This window comes from Lepidochelys olivacea, assembly GCF_965140295.1.
Source record: "Lepidochelys olivacea isolate rLepOli2 genome assembly, chromosome: 10".
Lineage (NCBI taxonomy): Eukaryota > Metazoa > Chordata > Testudines > Cheloniidae > Lepidochelys > Lepidochelys olivacea.
The window spans coordinates 17,993,322-18,011,556 of NC_140420.1; the positions used below are offsets into that span (position 1 = coordinate 17,993,322).

Here is an 18,235-nt window from a genome sequence, read left to right on the forward strand (position 1 = left end):
CGCCATCCAGAGCCTGCATCCCTAACCCCCTGCCTCAGCCCTGATCCCTCTCCTGCCCTTCAAACCCCTCGGTCCCACCCTCCTGCATCCCAGGGCCTGCACCCCCAACAGAGCCCTCATCCCCCCCACCTGCACTCCAGCCCAGAGCCCCCTCCTGCACCCTGAACTCCTCATTCTGGCCCAAACCTAAAGCCCTCACCCCCTCCTGCACTCCAACCCCCAATTTCATGAGCATTCATGGCCCACCATACAATTTCCATACCCAGATGTGGCCCTCAAGCCAAAAAGTTTGCCCACCACTGCTATGGAGCATTGCATGCAAGGATCTGTAGTTTTGGGTGGGGTGGGGTGGAGGCTGTGCTGTGCTTCTGACTTAAATGTGAAGGTGACTCCCATTTTATATCAGGTGTAGGGAGTCTTGTTTCCTATGCTGTTATTCCCAGAATCACCCAGATTCATAGGTGCTGGAACTAGGGGTGTGGGGCATGCCACCGCAGCCCCTGACTTGAAGTTCCATCATATACAAGGTTTTAAGTGTGGGTCAATGGCTCTCAGCACCCCCACTATGCAAATTGTTCCAGCACCCCTGGGCTGATTTTCAATGGAATCTGTGCAAAGGTCCTAATAACACTTCAAGGGTCCTGAAATCATCACCATCTTTCACAGCATCACAGTAAAGTTCAAGTAGGGTGTCACCATACTGCATTTGAGAGGAGATGATATTTTGATAGACATGGTGTTAACATGTCAATGCAGCCTTCAGACAGAGACATCATTCACACTCCAGTTTTACCCTTTCACACAAGTCATCAGGCCCTCAGACTTTCTCTAAAATGTCATCACTTCTGTCTGTTCTGCAGCCCTGGGTACAGCCAGCTGCTAAAGTGTTTAGCAATCAGGCATGAGGCAGGTGGGTTTGAAAAACACACAGCTGCTGCACTAGCTCAGGCTAAGTCTGCTTAGGTTTGTAGAAACATTGGGGGAGGTAAGCATAGAGGCTAATAGTTATCATTAGTAGCAAGAGCCTTACATCAAGTACTACTTTAACTCTCTGAGGCTGCTTTTTTAAATCTTAAAATAACACAGAACGTGTCAAAAAATTTTAAATACTTTTCTGAACCACTTAATTAATCATAAATTATTTCAGTCCTATATGTGTCTGGCTGGTTTTGTCAGGATACAGCCAGCATTGTGACCAACTCTAGGCCGATTACGTTGTGGCTTCAATGAGCCAGGCATTACTTGAACTAATACCTGAGCTATTCCCAACATCTGTTGATGCAGGAGAAGATGAAAACTCATGACAAAGTCAGTCATAATCCAAGAAAAACTGTATCAGTGTCTGCAGCATCACTGCAAAACACCTGCATCACCCTAGTTACTAAATGCAGAATTATTATAGGCACTGGATTGCCAAAGTTACAAAATCCAAGTATACCAACCACAATATATTTTTCCTAGAATAAACTAAATTGATGGCCAAACCCTGAGAATACTAGCCAGACATCCATAAATGGCTAATTAAATGGAATTTTATCATGACTCTTCAAAGGCACAAATAGGAATTATTCCATCTCTCAAGATTGTTGTTTCTCTTAAAGCTACACCTGCGGAAATCAAATGATTGTATGATAATCTCAGCTTTTAAGTATAAAAAGTAAGTTTTTAGCCCTCACAATTGTAGAGGAAAGTTTGAAAACATGAACAGGGTGCCCCCCTACAGATGCAGGAAATAGAAGACAAAAAGAAGCCAAAGTGCATTTTTTATCACGATTTTAAGTTGTTCTGGTGTTTTCTTTTGGCATGCTTGACTTATGATTTATTGAACATTAGGAGTTGGCCGCAAGATTCCCCCTTTGCACCTTTGAACATCCCCCTCTAGACACTTCCAGGAGAGTCTGAGCAGACTCACGCTCTCTCAGTGCTGGTGCGATCACACAAGCCACCATCAGACAGTGCCACGTCACTCCCCCAGATTCTGTCAGACTGTGTTTGAGGATTGGCTGACGGATATAGGTGTGGCGAGCGCTGGATGGTGATTGGCTGGCGATTGCCAATGGCTGCTGTTGACCGGCAGACGGCGGAGATCCGTTGGCGGTTGATTGGTGGTTGGAAATCGATTGCCGGGTGCTGATTGGCTGGTCGGTAGCAGTGAGGGTGATTGTGTGATCACGGCCCTGGCTCGGACCGGCGGCTCGTGAGGGGGGTTTCCCCATCCCCTCTCCCGCCGCTATGCTGGGCACCTTCACGGCGCTGCTGGGGGCGCTGCTGGTGCTGAGCCGCAGCCCGGTGCTCTCCTGCCTGCTCACGTGCGGCCTCTACCTGGCGCTGCGGCTCTTCAGCCTGGAGCCCGTCTCCCTGCCGCGGGCCCAGCACATTCTGCAGCCGCGCGGCATCGCCGCCCGCATCGCCCACCGCGGCGGCGGGCACGACGCGCCCGAGAACACGCTGGCGGCCATCAGACAGGTCAGCCACCGGGACACCCCCCCCCCCGCGGGCCTCTGGGACACCCCCCCCGGGGGGACCTCTGGGATGCCCCCCTCGAGCCCCTCCCCCTGCTAGCACACCCCTACCTTCTTCTTACTGAGCCTGCTGCACCCCTCGCTCTGCCTGCCCCCAGGAGTGCTCCCCCGCCCCCAGAGGTATTGCTCCGTGGGGACCCTGTCCTTTGGGAGACCCCACCCCTTCCAGGAGTCACCTGGCCCACCCAACTGACCCTGAGGCCCTTGCCTTAATCTTGGGACAGGACCCCCAGGAGCCGTGTCCCTTTGGGTGCTAGGAGTTACTGTTCTTCACCCCCTGGACCATCTACTTTTCCTCAGTCCTTGGCTTCCCTGCCCCCCTTTCCTCCCATAGCAGTACCTGCCAGGGCCATGGTTCCCAAACTCTTTACTAAAGCCACCCACCAGCTGCGTTTTGCCACCCACCTTTACGTCCATACACCCTCTAATCTGGCACTGCAACCCTAATCCCAGCCTGGCGGGGAGGGGAGGCCCTGGGAGTGGGGGGGTTGAAGAGTGAAGTGGTGGCAGTTCCTGTCCCATGGGGCTGGGCCCTGCTCCCCGGCGTGGCGACTTGGCACATGGGGTCATAGCGCCACTCAGGAGGAGCAGGTGGACCAAATTTGGGTGAGTGGCATTGTGGCCTAGTGCCCCTTGTATTTGACAGGGTAGTCAGCCAAGCAGAAGTGGCATTGCCACTCCATGTACCAGGTTGCAATGCCCATAGCGGGGAGCTGGGCCCAGTGTTGCAGGACAGGAGCCCCCGTTATGGGGTGAGTGCATAATGGGCTTATTCTCCAAACTCTTCCCTCACCTCACTGGGTTGGGAGAAGTGTATGTTTGCCTAGGTCCCTGTGACCCATCGAGAACTTTATCGCAACTCACTGGGTCATGACCCACCCTTTGGGAAACACTGTTCTAGGGGTCCTCTCAGCTGGAGGTGCCTCCCAACTTGAAATAGTCAGTGGCGGGGAGAGACAGAAAATTATGGACAATATGACATTAACAGATGCAGGGCCATCCCAGCTGCTGCCAGGATGGTACCGGGGCGGGCTTTCTGCTACTTCCACAAACTCCAATTTTGGGGTCGTATTTGGAATAAATAGCTCTACTTCCCCCCTCTGCTTTCAAGGCAGCAGAAACTTAAACTGGACCAAATTCCTGTCAGTTTCACTGCCTCCCTCAGAGGTCTGAATAATAGAAACTGAAAGAGTGGTCTGGTTTCACTTGGCTGTTCTTTGAGAAAGCTATGAGCAGCAGAAATAGGTGTGTGGTAAAAACTGTATATTACTTCTTTTGCTTTTAAATCAGTTTGGCATAGTAGCGAACAGAATAATCCAATTTTGTTTTTTCACATCCAATTCCAAATAATTCTAACAAAGAGATGCCAACAACTTAAATGGTAATTTTATAAAATGTATTAATGTCTTCGATAAAGAATACCTTCACTTGTCAAATTATGAAAGGGAGGAAAGTGATGGTGGCGGGCACAGCTGATGTTCCTAAAACTCATGCTTTGGGGTTTCAGCCAGCAACGCCCCAGTGGCTAGGATGGGATTTTTCCCTCCCAGTGTATTCTGGGAGGTTTATCTCCTCCTTCTGAAGCATCAGGGATGGACACAGCTGGAGATTGGACACTGGGCAGGGTGGGCCAGGGCTCTGACCTGGCACTGAGTATTCTGTCTCTTTCAGATGTGTAGCTGGCTGGTTCTTGCTCAGGTGCCTCAGGTCTAACTGATTCACATATGTGGATTAGGAAGGAATTTTCCACCAGGTCAAATCTGCAGCGACCTTGAGGTGTTTTTACTTTCGTCTGCAACATGTGGGTCACTTGCTGAGATTATCTGGGTGTACCTCATTTAATCATTTCTGTGCCACTGCAGTGGCCTCAAGCACTGATGCACCTCAGTCCCTCCTGTCCTCAGCCTGTGGCAGAGAATAGTTCAATCTCCTGTGGGTCTCATTTACTTGGTCTCATTTCCATTGCTGGATTTAGTATGTGGGTGCTGTTGGTGGCCTGTGATATGGTGGTCAGACTAGATGATCTAGTGGTCCCTTCTAGCCTTACACTGTATGACTGACTATATTTTTGTTTTAAAATTTTAATAGCAAAATTTATTTATAGGAATATCTGCAGGGAGTACATATCACCAGAAATCAAATCATAGCAGTAAAATTCCACAACAATCAAAATGTCAACACTTACTGTTTTTCCATTTTTAAAAATCATAAACAAATTGTTGCCTGAAATCAAGCAAAAGATTGCAATTAAAGGTGTTATAAACAAATAAAAGACTACAAGCAAATGGGAGTGAGTAGTGCAAACTAATCAACAAACCATAGTGATTAAGTAGAGCAGCTAAAACCAAACAGAAACAACAGGGGAATTATTATGTACATACTTGTGAATCATTGTGTAAATATAGTAACCAACTGTTGCCCAAGACACTCCAGAGCAAACTTGGTACACAACAGAATGAATTTGGAAATTACAGGGTAGATGCTGTTTACTATTCTAACGTCAGTGTTGTTCAGCTACTCAGGCTACACTTCTCCCCAAGGAGATAAAGGGAAGAAAATTCTGGAAATGTCAGTAGTCAAACTCTTCTTGCTAAATATCTCAAAACATCTCTGTGACTGAGCTACCATATCCTGTAAATATAAGCCCAGCACCATTTAAGTGCTGAAAACAGGAGATCTGTACAAAAGGCATATCTTTCTGGGAATGGGGAAGAAAAGGGATGAGCAAAAGAAGGGAAGATGGACTAGTCAAGAGCAAAAACTATGCATGCTTTCCACCCTCTGTATTGTAAAAATTCAGTTTTAGGATGTCTTGGGCTAGTCATTCTCTAATTCTGTAAGGCCTGTCCTAAGATTGGGCAAGTACTATAAAACAAGAAGATAAAACAGGATCATTCTAGATCAAGGGTATTCAACTTTTCATTGTGTGGACCACCTTCCTACTTAATCATAATCTTGCCTCGTCTCCTTGATGACTGTTGTATAAAAGTTGTATGTGTACAGTTAACATTAAGATCCAGGTAGCTCTCTGATTTTATGAACTTGCAAGTGTACAATAGAAACTGATCCCACTATCTCCCAGTATTGTGGAGAAGGGTACAAATTCCAATCACTTACCCACAGGCAGCTAAAACTTGTAATCTAGTAGTCCATCTTGAAAACAGTGTTCCGATTTTCTAGTTTTGATCTTGTCTCAAATAAATTAAAATAATTTTTTTGCAGATATGATTATCTGAAGTTAGACTCTCACTTTTATTCTCTTGTTTTCATAAAATCAAGTGGGATTTGATTAAATTTGTCTTTGTTTTCATGTCAATCAGAATGTCCCTGCCACCACTATCTTGAAACTGAGATTATGTAATTTATTTCAAATTCAAGTAAAAATTACCAGATGATATAAAGCTTGTTCACAAAGTTGCTGGGTTCCCCCCCCCCCCCCCCGCCCAAAAAGGGAGAATGGGAATCTCTTCCATTTTAATTTTACAATAGAAATGTTTAAGATCTCAAATACTGTATTGGATGAAGGGATTAATTCAATCTATCATCAGAGAAAGAAATATGGTATGAAGTCTATATTTAAAATACCTGGTATTTGATAGACTAGGAATTTTTTTCAGGGGAGAAAAAAAGCCACAGTGAGGGATCCTTTTCCTCTGCTGTTAATAACAGTTGCCCCATGTCATGCCTGCTATGCGTGGTAGAAAAGTAAGTTGCCAAATTCTCTTCTATTACATATCTTGGTTACTTGGCCCAAGATAATTGGTTTCCACCTTAACTCAGCCAAATTCCCACAAGCCTGGACTGCTTCCCAATTAAGATCCATTGCCCTGACTAATTTATCCTGATAGGATAAATCCATCTAATTTATTTACTGTGGCTAGGCCATGGGTAACCAGGACATCACCAGCTGGCTGTGGGGTAGAGATAGGGTTGAGTTCCTTCCCTTCATGTGTATTTTGCTCAGCAATTTACCATTTGGAGTATAGGACATATCTTCATATTAGATCTATAAATACAGGCCTCATAAGAATTTAGCTAAAGCCCACTGTGTTTTGTGGGCTGACAAATCTTAGAGAATATAGTAGCCTGGCATCTGTATTAGAATACAAAGTAAGCATTGTAGCACCCACCTTTATATTTAAATAGTTTTTGTCTTTCTTTTTTGTTTTAAAGGCAGCTAAGAATGGAGCCACAGGCGTGGAGCTAGACCTTGAATTCACTGCAGATGGCATTCCCATTCTAATGCATGATGATACAGTAGAAAGAACAACTGATGGGTCTGGGAATTTACGTGACTTTACGTTTGAAGAAATTAGGAAGCTTAATCCATCTGCAAAACATAGACTATGGTAAATGATCAGCAACAGTCTACTAGTACTTCTACTTGTTTCTGAAAATGTTTCTACAGTACCAAAACAACCATCATAAATAAAATTTGACTTTGACCCATCTGTGACTAAAAACCCCTTGAAACTTTCTAACACACACGTTGTGCCTCCTACCCATGTTGGAAGCAGATCAGAATCTGTCTCCTTGCCCCTTCTTGGAGTGGGAACCATGAAGCAGAACTGAATGATTTTGATTTTAAGGATGAGATTCTCCAACATCTAATGCATAAGCAGTGTTAATCTCAAATTAATCTTGACCAAACGCTTTTTAGGACAGGGTTTGGTCTGAAAAACACTTGATATATTGGGACTATTGCTACTTTTCAAAGCTTACTGGGGTAGCTATTTCTAAAGTAAATTTTATTGACACATCTCTTGATTAGATTTGTTTATTTAAATGATCATTTGTATCTTTGTATGAATGGTGGGATGACTCATTTTTTCTAAAACATAAGGGTTAAACTGTTGGAAAGGAATTACTTGGAGTTCTAAGAACGTCTCAGATAAGACCTTTGATCTTGACATAAGGTGCTAATTATTTCCATTCTTGCAAAATGTAGGCAAAGAAATATATACACTTGCTGGAATATGTACAAGAAGAAGTCTCCTAAAATGTTACTGTGAATGATTTTTTTTTTTTTGAGGGATCTCCATTAGTTTATACATTTGGTGTTTTTAATTTAATATACTCTACACCTCGGCACAGTTCAAATGGAATCTTTCCTTCCTCTTTGTTCTTGGAGTTCTCCTGGATTGGGTGCGTTCCACTGAACTTTTCATACCTTTCTGTAGGAGAGATTTCCGTGGTGAAAAAGTACCAACTTTGAAAGAAGCCGTTATGGAATGTATGCATTATAACCTCATTATCTACTTCGATGTCAAAGGCCATGCAAATCAGGTATTTTTTGCTAAGAATGCTTCACTCACCATTTCATTGGATTGCTCCCATTGAAGTCCATGGCACTACTCCCTTTAACTTCAGTGAGAGAGGTCTTGGGCCTGTTTTTGCAGAAAGTTAAGTTTGGTTTTATAAAACTGAGACAACTTTTTCATGCTTTATTCTTTCCATTCCATTGAACAAGGACGCTGACAAGCGTAATTAGAACATGGCTCACTGGTATGTTGGGCTCTGGTAATGTCACAAGCATGCACTGAATCTAAGTGAATGAATAACTGTGTCCTCCCTGCCACCTAGTTGTGTGGAAGAAGAGAAATCACGATGGGCTATCCTGCTTGTCTGTAGTAGTTAGCATCATGACATGGCGTACTTTTGGTAGGTAATGGTTGGCTTGTTCATAAACTGTATAGTTTTTCTCTGACATGATATATAGAAAAAAAGTTTTCTTTCAAAACCAAACCACAGTTAATGCTGCAAATGTTTTATAGCAATAGACCTTGTCAGGGGTGTGTATCTCTTAGCACACTTCCTGGCTATTGAAAGCATTCTGCCTGAGGCATGCACAGTATGATAAATACTGTACATCCTTTTATGCTGCAGTCTATGAATGTTGCATAACAAACAATGTCTATGGACCTTGAGCTGTAGACAAACTTAAATGCTGCTTTCCTCCTTCCCCTTTCTAATTCCAACCCCCCAGGAAAAACAACAACGCACTTTAGTGCGGTCTTTCTGTATCCTAATGAACTCTTTAAACTACAATGTTCCTTCTATGTATTTATCTTTCATTGATAGGCAGTTGATGCCCTAAAACTCCTCTATCTGGAATATCCTCGTTTGTACAACAGTAGCATTGTCTGCTCTTTCATACCAGAGATAGTCTATAAGGTAAAACTTCCTAAAGGTTTATTTTGTTTTTTTAGTTTTATGTACACCACGTCACAATCACTGTAATACGATGAGTATGCTGTTGTGGAGAAGTGCAACTCCAGAGTACATGGGGATCATTCTTAAGTAATTAAGAACACACTTAAAAGTCGGTGTTGAAATGAGGGGAGGACTGGGGTATTCGATTCTCAATCCTCATATACCCCCACTCACCATTGCCACCTTGTCAGACCCTTCCATACTGATTAGATAAATCTTGAATAACTCCCCCTCCCCTAAGAATTACACTGGTAAAGGTTCATTAGCTTAAAATTGACACTAAGTGATATTGACACTGAGGTGCCAAGGTATCTATTAACAGATTACACCGGTGTCAGATTATTATAGAAGTTTAGTATATATTCAAATAAATTGTCTCCTAATTCCCATTATTTGTCATTCCCTTCCTCCGTGTGCATGGTTCCCTTGCTCAGCTATTTCCCCTCCCTTCTTACCTTACAGAATCATAGGCATTCCTGAATTTTTCTCTATTTTTGTCCTCCTCCTTTGAGTCTTTCCCTTTTGTTCCATATTTTCCTACTTTCCTTGCTTCTTCCTTTGCTATCTCGTTGTCTCAGCTACTTCCCCTTCCCAATCCCTTGTTGCTTTACTGTCCTTCCATCCATTCTTCTGCTTCAAGCTCAGTGGTAAAGTGAAATTAACAACACACTTGAAGCAAGATACTAGTACTGCTTTGTGTATTGTTAATTTCATTTTACTGCTTGCTCTGCAACAGGATGGGGTGGAGCTGAAATTAAACATGCCTGCACTGATGCATAAGTTCCTGGCTAAGAGATTGGTAACAATGGGGACCTGTGTGAAGTATGAGGGTCAGTTTTTTGTGTGTGTTTGTTTTTTAATTAAGATTTTTAGTAACTTTCTATTTGTATTAATACCTTATTAAAGTTAAAAAATAGTTAATTCTAACTCCTCATTTTCCATTTATGCTGTTTGTTATTTTGCATGCTTCACTAAGCTTGGCTAGTGAAGATAGATTTGTTCACACTCTACCTCCTGCACTAGCAGGATGTTGCAATGTTTGGGATGTAAGCCGTGCAAGGAAACGTCCAGGTCTAAACATTTAAATAGCATGAAAACACTTTTCTTGGGTCTTATAAAACAACATCAGTGTTGGGCTTATGCTACTTAATAGCAGTCAAGAGCCTCAAGTTAAATAGCTGAAATTCAGTTTCCTCTGTTTACTTGTGAGGCCTCGGTTTAGGGTTAGAGGATTGCTCTGTAACAGCTGATGACATCACAAGGTATTACCTGAAACAGGCTCTTTAGTAAGTGTAGGGGAAACTGCATTAATATAAATGCACTGGCAAATTTGAACTATTAAACCGCTTTCCATTAATGATTTGGGATATTAAGATAAAATTCTTTATTAAGGCTTTGCATTTCATCTGTGTGTATAATAAAATAAATAAATGATAGAACACAGACCAGTTATAATTATGTGGCAATCTGTAGATCCTAGTTATTAGAAAAATTGAAGACACTAAGTTTCAGAAACTGCTCTTTGAAACTCTGTATTTGGTAGTGTTAAATTGGCATTTGCTGAAGTGATTTTCAATACAGTTCAGTCTGTTTAATTTAAACACAGCTTAGTCAGTGAGAACACACTGGGTCAAACAACCTTTAGAGAATTTACAAACTGGTCTAGATGAATCACAGAATATCAGGGTTGGAAGGGACCTCAGGAGGTCATCTAGTCCAGCCCCGTGCTCAAAGCAGGACCCAATCCCCAACTAAACTGTGTAGCCTCCTAAACAGCATGCTAAGCTGTATTTATACAGAGACTAAAGTTGTACACTTGTCAGTATCTGCATGTCAACCATTAACTTCTAGCAAGTCAAAGTTTGAGACTAAGGACCCTACCTTACCTTCTTTGCACACAGATAACTCCCATTGACTTAAATGGGAGTCTTGTGTGCACAAGCAATGTAGGATTCAAGCCTTAACATAAGTGTCACTTGTTCAATAAAGGGATTACCAAGGGAAACAATACAAGCAGTTACAATAAATAGTTTCAAAACCAGGTTAAACAACATCTTGGAGGAAAAAGAACTCTGCTAGAAGTGCAAATTCACAAACTAGTGCCTCTCATCCCTTCATCTTCAAATGTTCCTGTTTGCAAATCAGGTAATAATTCAAATCCATCCATCTAATCTAGAGTGTAGCCCTGGCAATTTGGCATCATCTGCTAAGTACAACTTTCTCACCTTGGTCTTCCAGATGAGGCAATCTGATAGGAACGTTGTTACAGCGTTAACACACAGGCCCTGGAGCCTTAGTCATTTTGGAGATGGGAAGCCTCGTTTTGATTGCTTTTGGAAGCATTATGGATATATGATGATGGACATCATTCTGGACTGGAGCTTGCACAACTTCTTGTGGTACCTGTGTGGGGTTTCAGCTTTCCTCATGCAGAAAAATTACATTTCACAGTAAGTGCCGAAACATACATTTTCAGGAGGAGCTAACGTATCCAGAGGTAATCGTGTAATAAAATAGGGAGGAAGAGGTAAAGTGAGACCATGATTTAGAAGAGTCTCATGTACACGAACACCAGAATCTCTAGTGAGCGTACTGTGTGCTGTTTTAAACAGGTCTCCTCTTCAATAATATATGCAATTTATTTTTTCATATTTATAATCTTTGTCCTCCCCATTCATATTTTTACCCCCAGTGCTACACCTTAAGTTAAAAGAGGGAAATTTGTTGCTGTTGCCTGTTTGTAAAGAGATATTGTAGAAAGGTGGAATGTGGTCACTGCAGAGCAGGTAGTCAATAGGCAGACCGTAGGCCAAATCCAGACCTCCAGATGTTTTTGAACAGACAAAGAAGTCTTAAGTACTTATTATCATTATTACTGTTTTTTCTGGCATCTGGACCTTGACTATACTTGAACCTAGAAATGTGGACCTTTACAAAAAAAATAATTGACTACCCCTGCTGTGGAGAATGTATATTGTATAGGAAAGCTATTTGTTTTAGCCTGTGTTCATGGTAGTCTTGGTGTTCTCCTAACAGCATCTTTGTTCTTTACAGAGAGTATGTGAGGCAGTGGTCTTCACGAGGCGTTCAAGTGGTTGGCTGGACAGTGAACACATTTACAGAAAAAATGTACTATGAGACCATCCTTGAGACCAGCTACATCACAGACAGCTTGGTAGAGGACTGTGATCCTCACTATTAGACTTATGCTGTATGGGACTCTTAAATATGCCATCCTGGTTCAGGCAGATCAGAGTTCAGCACCAGAGGGCTCCAAAAATGCAGATGAAGCTGCTTACATAGGTTGGGTTTTTTGCTTGTACTGTATGATTGGATCTTTAATCACAGCAAACCCTTCTGTCACACTACTAGACAGAGGCTGAGTCACAATCAGCATTAGTGCTGGGGAGAAATGTTGCGTGCCTCTATCAGTTTTGATCAAATGATTTGGTAACCAGTAGTACAGGCAGGTGGCTTATAAGTCATCTAATCAAACTGTTTCTTTACTTGATGTAACCCTTGATTTTAAGTCGCCAGCAGCTTTTGAAGGCCTAATTTTAAATTGTAAATTAAACAATCTGCTCCTCAAATAAGTAATAGTGGGGGGTACCTCTACCGCAATCTTAAGAGCAGATGGTAGGTGTATTCCCATACCATAACTTTGAATACAATATGGTCAGTTAATGTAGAAGTGAAGTATTTTCACTCTCTAACAGGCTGGAAAGGATGGATATTCTGTACTCTTACAGTATGGAGAGACTATAGGTGTCTCTCTTCTGGGCAAATACTGCACTAAAACCTTGTGGGTAAACTTGAGTATCTCCTTTTACTTCAGTCTTAAACTTGACCTTAAAAAGGGGTGAGGGAGGTTAGAAAGGTTCTTCCTCCTGATGATGCTATATCTGAATCATTATTCCTAAACAGAGGCTGTGGAGCTGCTGTTAGCCATAGGCTAAGCAGTAGCTGAAACACTTCTTTTGTTTTGTTGCTGCTGCTAAATTGTTTACACAGATAAAGGGATAGAAGGGCTTTGTGACGGGGTTCCCACACCACTCATGGCACAGCCTCCTGGCCACTATGGGGAGTAGCTCTGCCAGGTGCTGTACCCTCCTCAGCACTTGCTCTACCCATCTTCTCTCAGCCTGCAGCATCTTCTGGTTTGTGGCTTGGCTCTCCGGCCAGGTCACTCAGTTCCTCCCTTTCCAGGGAAATCACAGTCCTTCTAGACCAGCTGTCTGTCTGATGTCTCCAGTGCTCTGTGTCACTACCCAGTGGCTGGTAGGGGAACCCAGGCCCGCCCTCTACACTGGGTTCCAGCCCAGGGACCCTATAACATGCAGCCAAGGCCTGTACTGTGCTAGCCCTTGTTGCTGTTTTCCTGGGCTTCTTCCTACAACCTTCCTCCTCACAGGAATACTGCAGACTACCTCCCTGTAGCCCCTTCTACTCTCAGCTCCTGGACTTTATAGAGGCCCCGCCTGTTCCTGCCCAGCTGGGCCTGGTTTAATGAACCCCTGCTCCCTAGCTCCTCCTGCAGATGAAGCCTGGGGAGTCAATTGGCCTGCCTGGTCATCTTCACCCCTTCCAGTCCTGTGTGGGGTGGACATCCCATCACATACTCTGTTCCTCCGGCCTACAACCCACAGGGCTGTGGTGGCCTCCTGCCCTGCATTTCCCTGAGCTGTGTCCGCAGGTCATCCCTCTCTTGTTCAGTCTCCTCCACCAGGAGACACAAACTATGCTGGTCGTCCGGGGCAATCCTAAACTTTTCCTTTTGGAACTCCAGATCTTCTTCAGCTATTCACAGGGCTTGCTCTGCTACTGCTAGCTTCCCCTATAGCTCCTTCACTTGCCCCCACGGGCTCCCTCAGGCTTTGAGTTCCCACCATAATTTGCTCTGCTTCAGTGTTCGTTCCTATGTGTGTGGGCCCTCTCCACCCCAGTCATCTGTTAACCTCCTTACTACCTCGTCTTGGGTGTGTGGGATGACCACCTGCCGGCTCCATAGTGATTGCCGCTGTCTCTATTCTGACAGTCTCTGGCATGCTTTGGTCCCTGGACACCCCCTCTTTATTATCTATTTCACTGGAGTCTATGAAATACCCCTTTGCTATCCCGCCCTTTCTTAAGAGGGCAGTGCCCCCTTATATGGCCAAGCTTACAACACCCAAAGCAAACTCTTTGAGTTGTGTTAGCAGTAGTCTTCCAATTGGCCTTCTTTTGTCCAGCCCCTTCTCCTGGGCTAGTCTTCACCTCATAGCTCATATGTGGGCATCCCTTCTTACTCCTGGGGGGATTCTGCGCTAAAATATTCAAAATTCTGCAGCAAAAAATTCTGCATAATTTGTCAAAATAATGCAATAAAATCACACCAGTTTCAATTGTTTTGGTGATTTTATTTCAACTACAATACAGAAAAATCACAATACTATTATTCAGCATTTCCTAAACACATGAAAGTTAAGTTACAAACACTCGGTAACTAATACCCTGCATTCCAGTTATAATCCTAGATTTTCATTTAAATTACATTGCAGAACACCAAACAGGAAAAAAAAGAAGGAAAGAAAAGTAGAATGTCATTTTAAATTGCTCAGACTTTCACACATGAAAATCATACAGTTTTGCTAATCATCGTTCTGGACCTGGCTGGGTACTTTGGGAAGGGGCTTGGTTCTGATTGTCCTGACATTTTATTGACTGTTTGGTAAATGTTTTATTTGCCCTCAGTCTTTTTTTTTTCTTCTTTCTTTTCTTTTCTTTTTTTTTAAATGGGTAAGTATCATAAATCCTGAGCTGTAACCTAACCCCACTGTGCCACTTTGGCACAGGAAAAAAGTGAGCACATAGATCTTCCTCGCTGCAGATTCCCTTACTGTCATTTATAATAAGGCTCCTTTATATCACTCTGGCAATGTAGGGGCCTTAAAACTTTCACAGGTTTTATGCTCCTGGGGGAATTGACTGAGAACGGGAACAGTTAACTAATAATAGCGACATTAACATTGTCAGGCTGCTACATTTCTGCCTCAGAGAATGAGATCAATTAACCATCAACAGCAACTTTAACAGTGTTACTAACTACACAGTCAGGCTGCTAGGGCCTCAGAGAATGAATCAATTCACTGAGGCAGGGCTGCTACGTTTGTGCCCCAGCCTACCTCCTGCAGAATAAAAAGCCCTACCCTTCCATGCCAGTGAGCTGCAGTAGCAAGGGAGAGGGACAGTCTCTCTCAGTGGCGCACACACACATGCCCAGCCTCCCTCCCTCCCACCCGCCATGGTGATCACGCATGCCTAGCCTCCTCTTCCCCCCTCCCCCCAAGGCTGCGCCAGGCACGCTGGAACAGATGCGCTACTGGGGAAGAGGCATGTGTTCCCCAGCAGATTTTTTTTTTTTTGCATTTTTCTGCACAGGGGGCACAGAAAAATGCAGGCCATATGAATTGTGCGCCCCCACAGGGGCACAGAATCCCCCCAGAAGTACCTTGTGTAGCCAAGCAAAACATGCCCCTCCTTTTCCTATCCCCACAGGTAGGACTCTTTAGGGCTTTGTTTTCCTGCCTTCTGGGTGAGGCTTCTTGTCCCTGTAGAAGTAGGGGCATTTCCTTTTTTAGGCATATGTAGGCATAAGACTGCTTTGGCTAGCCTCTGGCCTCCTTGCCCTGGCACCTCCCTTCCAATCTCATTCCCTGCAGCCTCTACTAATTTCTTCCCACAGGACCTTAAATAAATACAGGTGCTGTTCAGCCAGCCGTGTCAAATAGTCTTGCAGGTACCCATGTGCCTCCCACTGCCTCTCTTGGTTCTCCAGCACTTGCATCAGCTGGATCTGTCCCTGCTTTTTGTCAGTCCTCTTCTGCAGGGGTACCGACTCTAGAGTCCAGTCTGGGAGGTTACAAGTGCTCTCTGCAAAAAAGGCTTCTGCGTACTGTGGCTCCATTGTCCCCTCTTTCTGTTATGGCTCTCCACACGTGCTTGTATGGGTGTGAACACCTTATGCATTCCTTTACAGTCCGCTCAGGTCTCTCAACCTCCCCTTGTATCTGGGTCAATTGTTGCACAGTCTTTCACACAGGGCCTTGTATCGGGGTGACTCTTTGCCTGGCCACTTGTGACTGGGTTCCTTCACCGCTCGTGGCCGTCCTGGGGATTAGTTCTGTCAGGTGCTGTGCCATCCTCAGTGCTCTTTCTACCTGTCGTCTCTCAGTCTGTAGCCTCTCTTGCTCTCGGAGTGGCAGCTTCTGGTTCAAGGCTTGGCTCTTCAGCCAGCTCTCTGAGTTCCTCCCATTCTGGGGAAATCGCAGTCCTTCTGGACCAGCTGACATCTCCAATGCCCTGTGGCTGGTAGGGGAACCCAAGCCCGCGCTCGACACTGGGTTCCAGCCTAGGGACTCTATAACATGCAGCCAGGGCGTGTGTTGTCTTAGCCCTTGCTGCTGTTTCCCTGGGCTTCTTCCTACTTATCTGGGTTCACACTTCTGTAAAAATCAGAGTGGTTTAGACTTGCAATAAACAAGTCAGACAGTTCAGGGCTAGTTTATAGTGTGGCAGGTATGCATCATGTATTATGAGTAGCATCCATGAGAGTAGGTTTGATACCTTTTCTTAATGTTGTTCTTATGAGTACCACTAAATGATCAAACTGGCGTAGCTGCACCCTGGGTGGAACCTGTAGCTCAAGGAGAGAATTCATGAATGGCACAGCCCTGCAAGGATGCATGTGTGGGGAGGGGATAGAACTATTGTAAAATAAAGGGTGCCCAAGTATCAATTTTATGCCTTACCTCCAGGACAAAATGTCACTTCCATGTCATTTAAAAGTAGAGAGACTTAAAACCAGACTTAAAAGCAGTTGTTTACCTGCTGTTGTTGGTGACCACTGAGATGTAGCCGAATGGGCTAACTTTTAACCAATAGATGTGTAACTATCTACTTTCAGATTAAAAAGGTGATCGCATACTTGAGCATGCATGCTAGCCTCTTGCATTAGAACTCCACCTTCCCCTGTCAGCACAGATACAGCACTGCACAAGTGGCGAGTCACTTTCTTGAGACTCAGGTGGTGGGAATTGAGTAGCATTCCCTCTCAAAGCTAGGATAACAGACTGAGAGGATCAACTTTCCAATTCACTCTATTTTGTATTTAAATGATGCCTGATACTCATATGCTACATGTCACTGTTGGGTGAAATCACTTTCTTCATAGGCTATAGCATATCTCATATGATCAATCAGGGATTAAAGTCTACCTCAATAGATTAGGTAAAGTCAGTGTTTTGTGCCCAATAACTAATTGTGTATACAGTTCTATATAGTACCACTTGATTCAGATGAAAGCTGCATATAATATAGGAACTAAAAGTTGATTAAAGAAAGGATAGGTGCTCATGTGCGTATTACAGCAGCAGTGACTAATTGTGTACTGCATCTGTGGTAGGACAATAGCTGTAAAACAAGTCCCTGCTGAGGAACTTCTATGAACTGACAAAGGTTGCTTATTTTCAAGAGTTACTCTTTCTCAGCCTTACCAGCCTGTCTTCAACCTAGTCCTTGGTTCAAGCCAGCCATTGCACAGTGAATCAAAGGCTGAACTTGTAAGACATCTCCCGAAGAGTAGCATGGTTGGTAACAGTATAGACACGTATGTGCTGAATCCACTTTTAATAAAATATTCTCTTCAAGTGACAGTTTGTTCTCTTGTGTCCTTCATTCAGAGGTCTGTAGAAAACGTAACTAATGTTAAGCAGAAAGCTTCCTTTCCCCGATCCAAGTTACTAAGATGTAGCTACTTCTACATAGATTCTGCTGTAACACTTGCCTCCTCATTAACTACTCCTAGACTGAGACTAAAGAATCTGTACTAATCTTATTGTAAGGTGAGTTGGTATGAGCTATTTTGTCTGGTAGCTGTCCTTACACTACCTTCTAATTAAAAGTCATGGAGCTGAATGCCATTAAGTGGAAAAAGACTAGTATTCTTTTCTTCTGCCATTATAAACAATGATCTTCCAAATATAGCTTGCTCAACTTAAGGTTGTCTGATGCTTTCCTCCTGAAGAAATACTTTAAAACACTGCCTGTGGCACTATACCATTACTGTAGTGGACAAGATGTTGATTCTTACAGAAGCTATACCTCAGGTAAGAAGTTAATGACAGCACATAATTTGTATGACAGTCTTTTAACACAGCAGTACCCTGGCAGAGTGGAGTTGAGCATCTTTTGTAAGTGGACCGGTGCCCATATGAGCAAGATGTACAGTGGAATGAAAATATTTTCCCTTAAAGCTTCTTAAACTTTGATCAAGTAAAGCACACGTAGGTTTGCTACTGTGAAGTTATCTTAAATGGGGCAAGCCTACTCAATTTTGTAATGTTAATGGTGGAGGGAAAAAAGCATCTTTCCTAGCGGGCATTAAGGTCATATACTTGAATAGATTTGGCAGTTGGGTCACAAGCTGCTGTTTTTGTGTACTTGGTTCTGGAAGGAGACATGTT

The 18,235-nt window shown here is 43.6% G+C and overlaps 1 protein-coding gene across 2 annotated transcripts; it reads left to right on the plus strand.

The window, feature by feature from the left end:
- The first annotated feature begins 2,155 nt into the window (after window positions 1-2,155).
- GDE1 (glycerophosphodiester phosphodiesterase 1) lies at window positions 2,156-17,425 on the plus strand. Of its 2 annotated transcripts, XM_084641424.1 has the most exons (6): window positions 2,156-2,466; window positions 6,696-6,871; window positions 7,703-7,808; window positions 8,604-8,696; window positions 10,974-11,185; window positions 11,790-17,425. In XM_084641424.1, exons 1-6 carry the CDS (start codon window positions 2,233-2,235, stop codon window positions 11,935-11,937), a joined length of 969 nt encoding a protein of 322 aa, XP_084497550.1. In that variant the 5' UTR covers window positions 2,156-2,232; the 3' UTR covers window positions 11,938-17,425. The 2 variants fall into 2 exon arrangements, with proteins under 2 accessions (XP_084497550.1, XP_084497551.1); XM_084641425.1 differs by lacking the exon at window positions 8,604-8,696.
- Window positions 17,426-18,235: the final 810 nt, after the last annotated feature.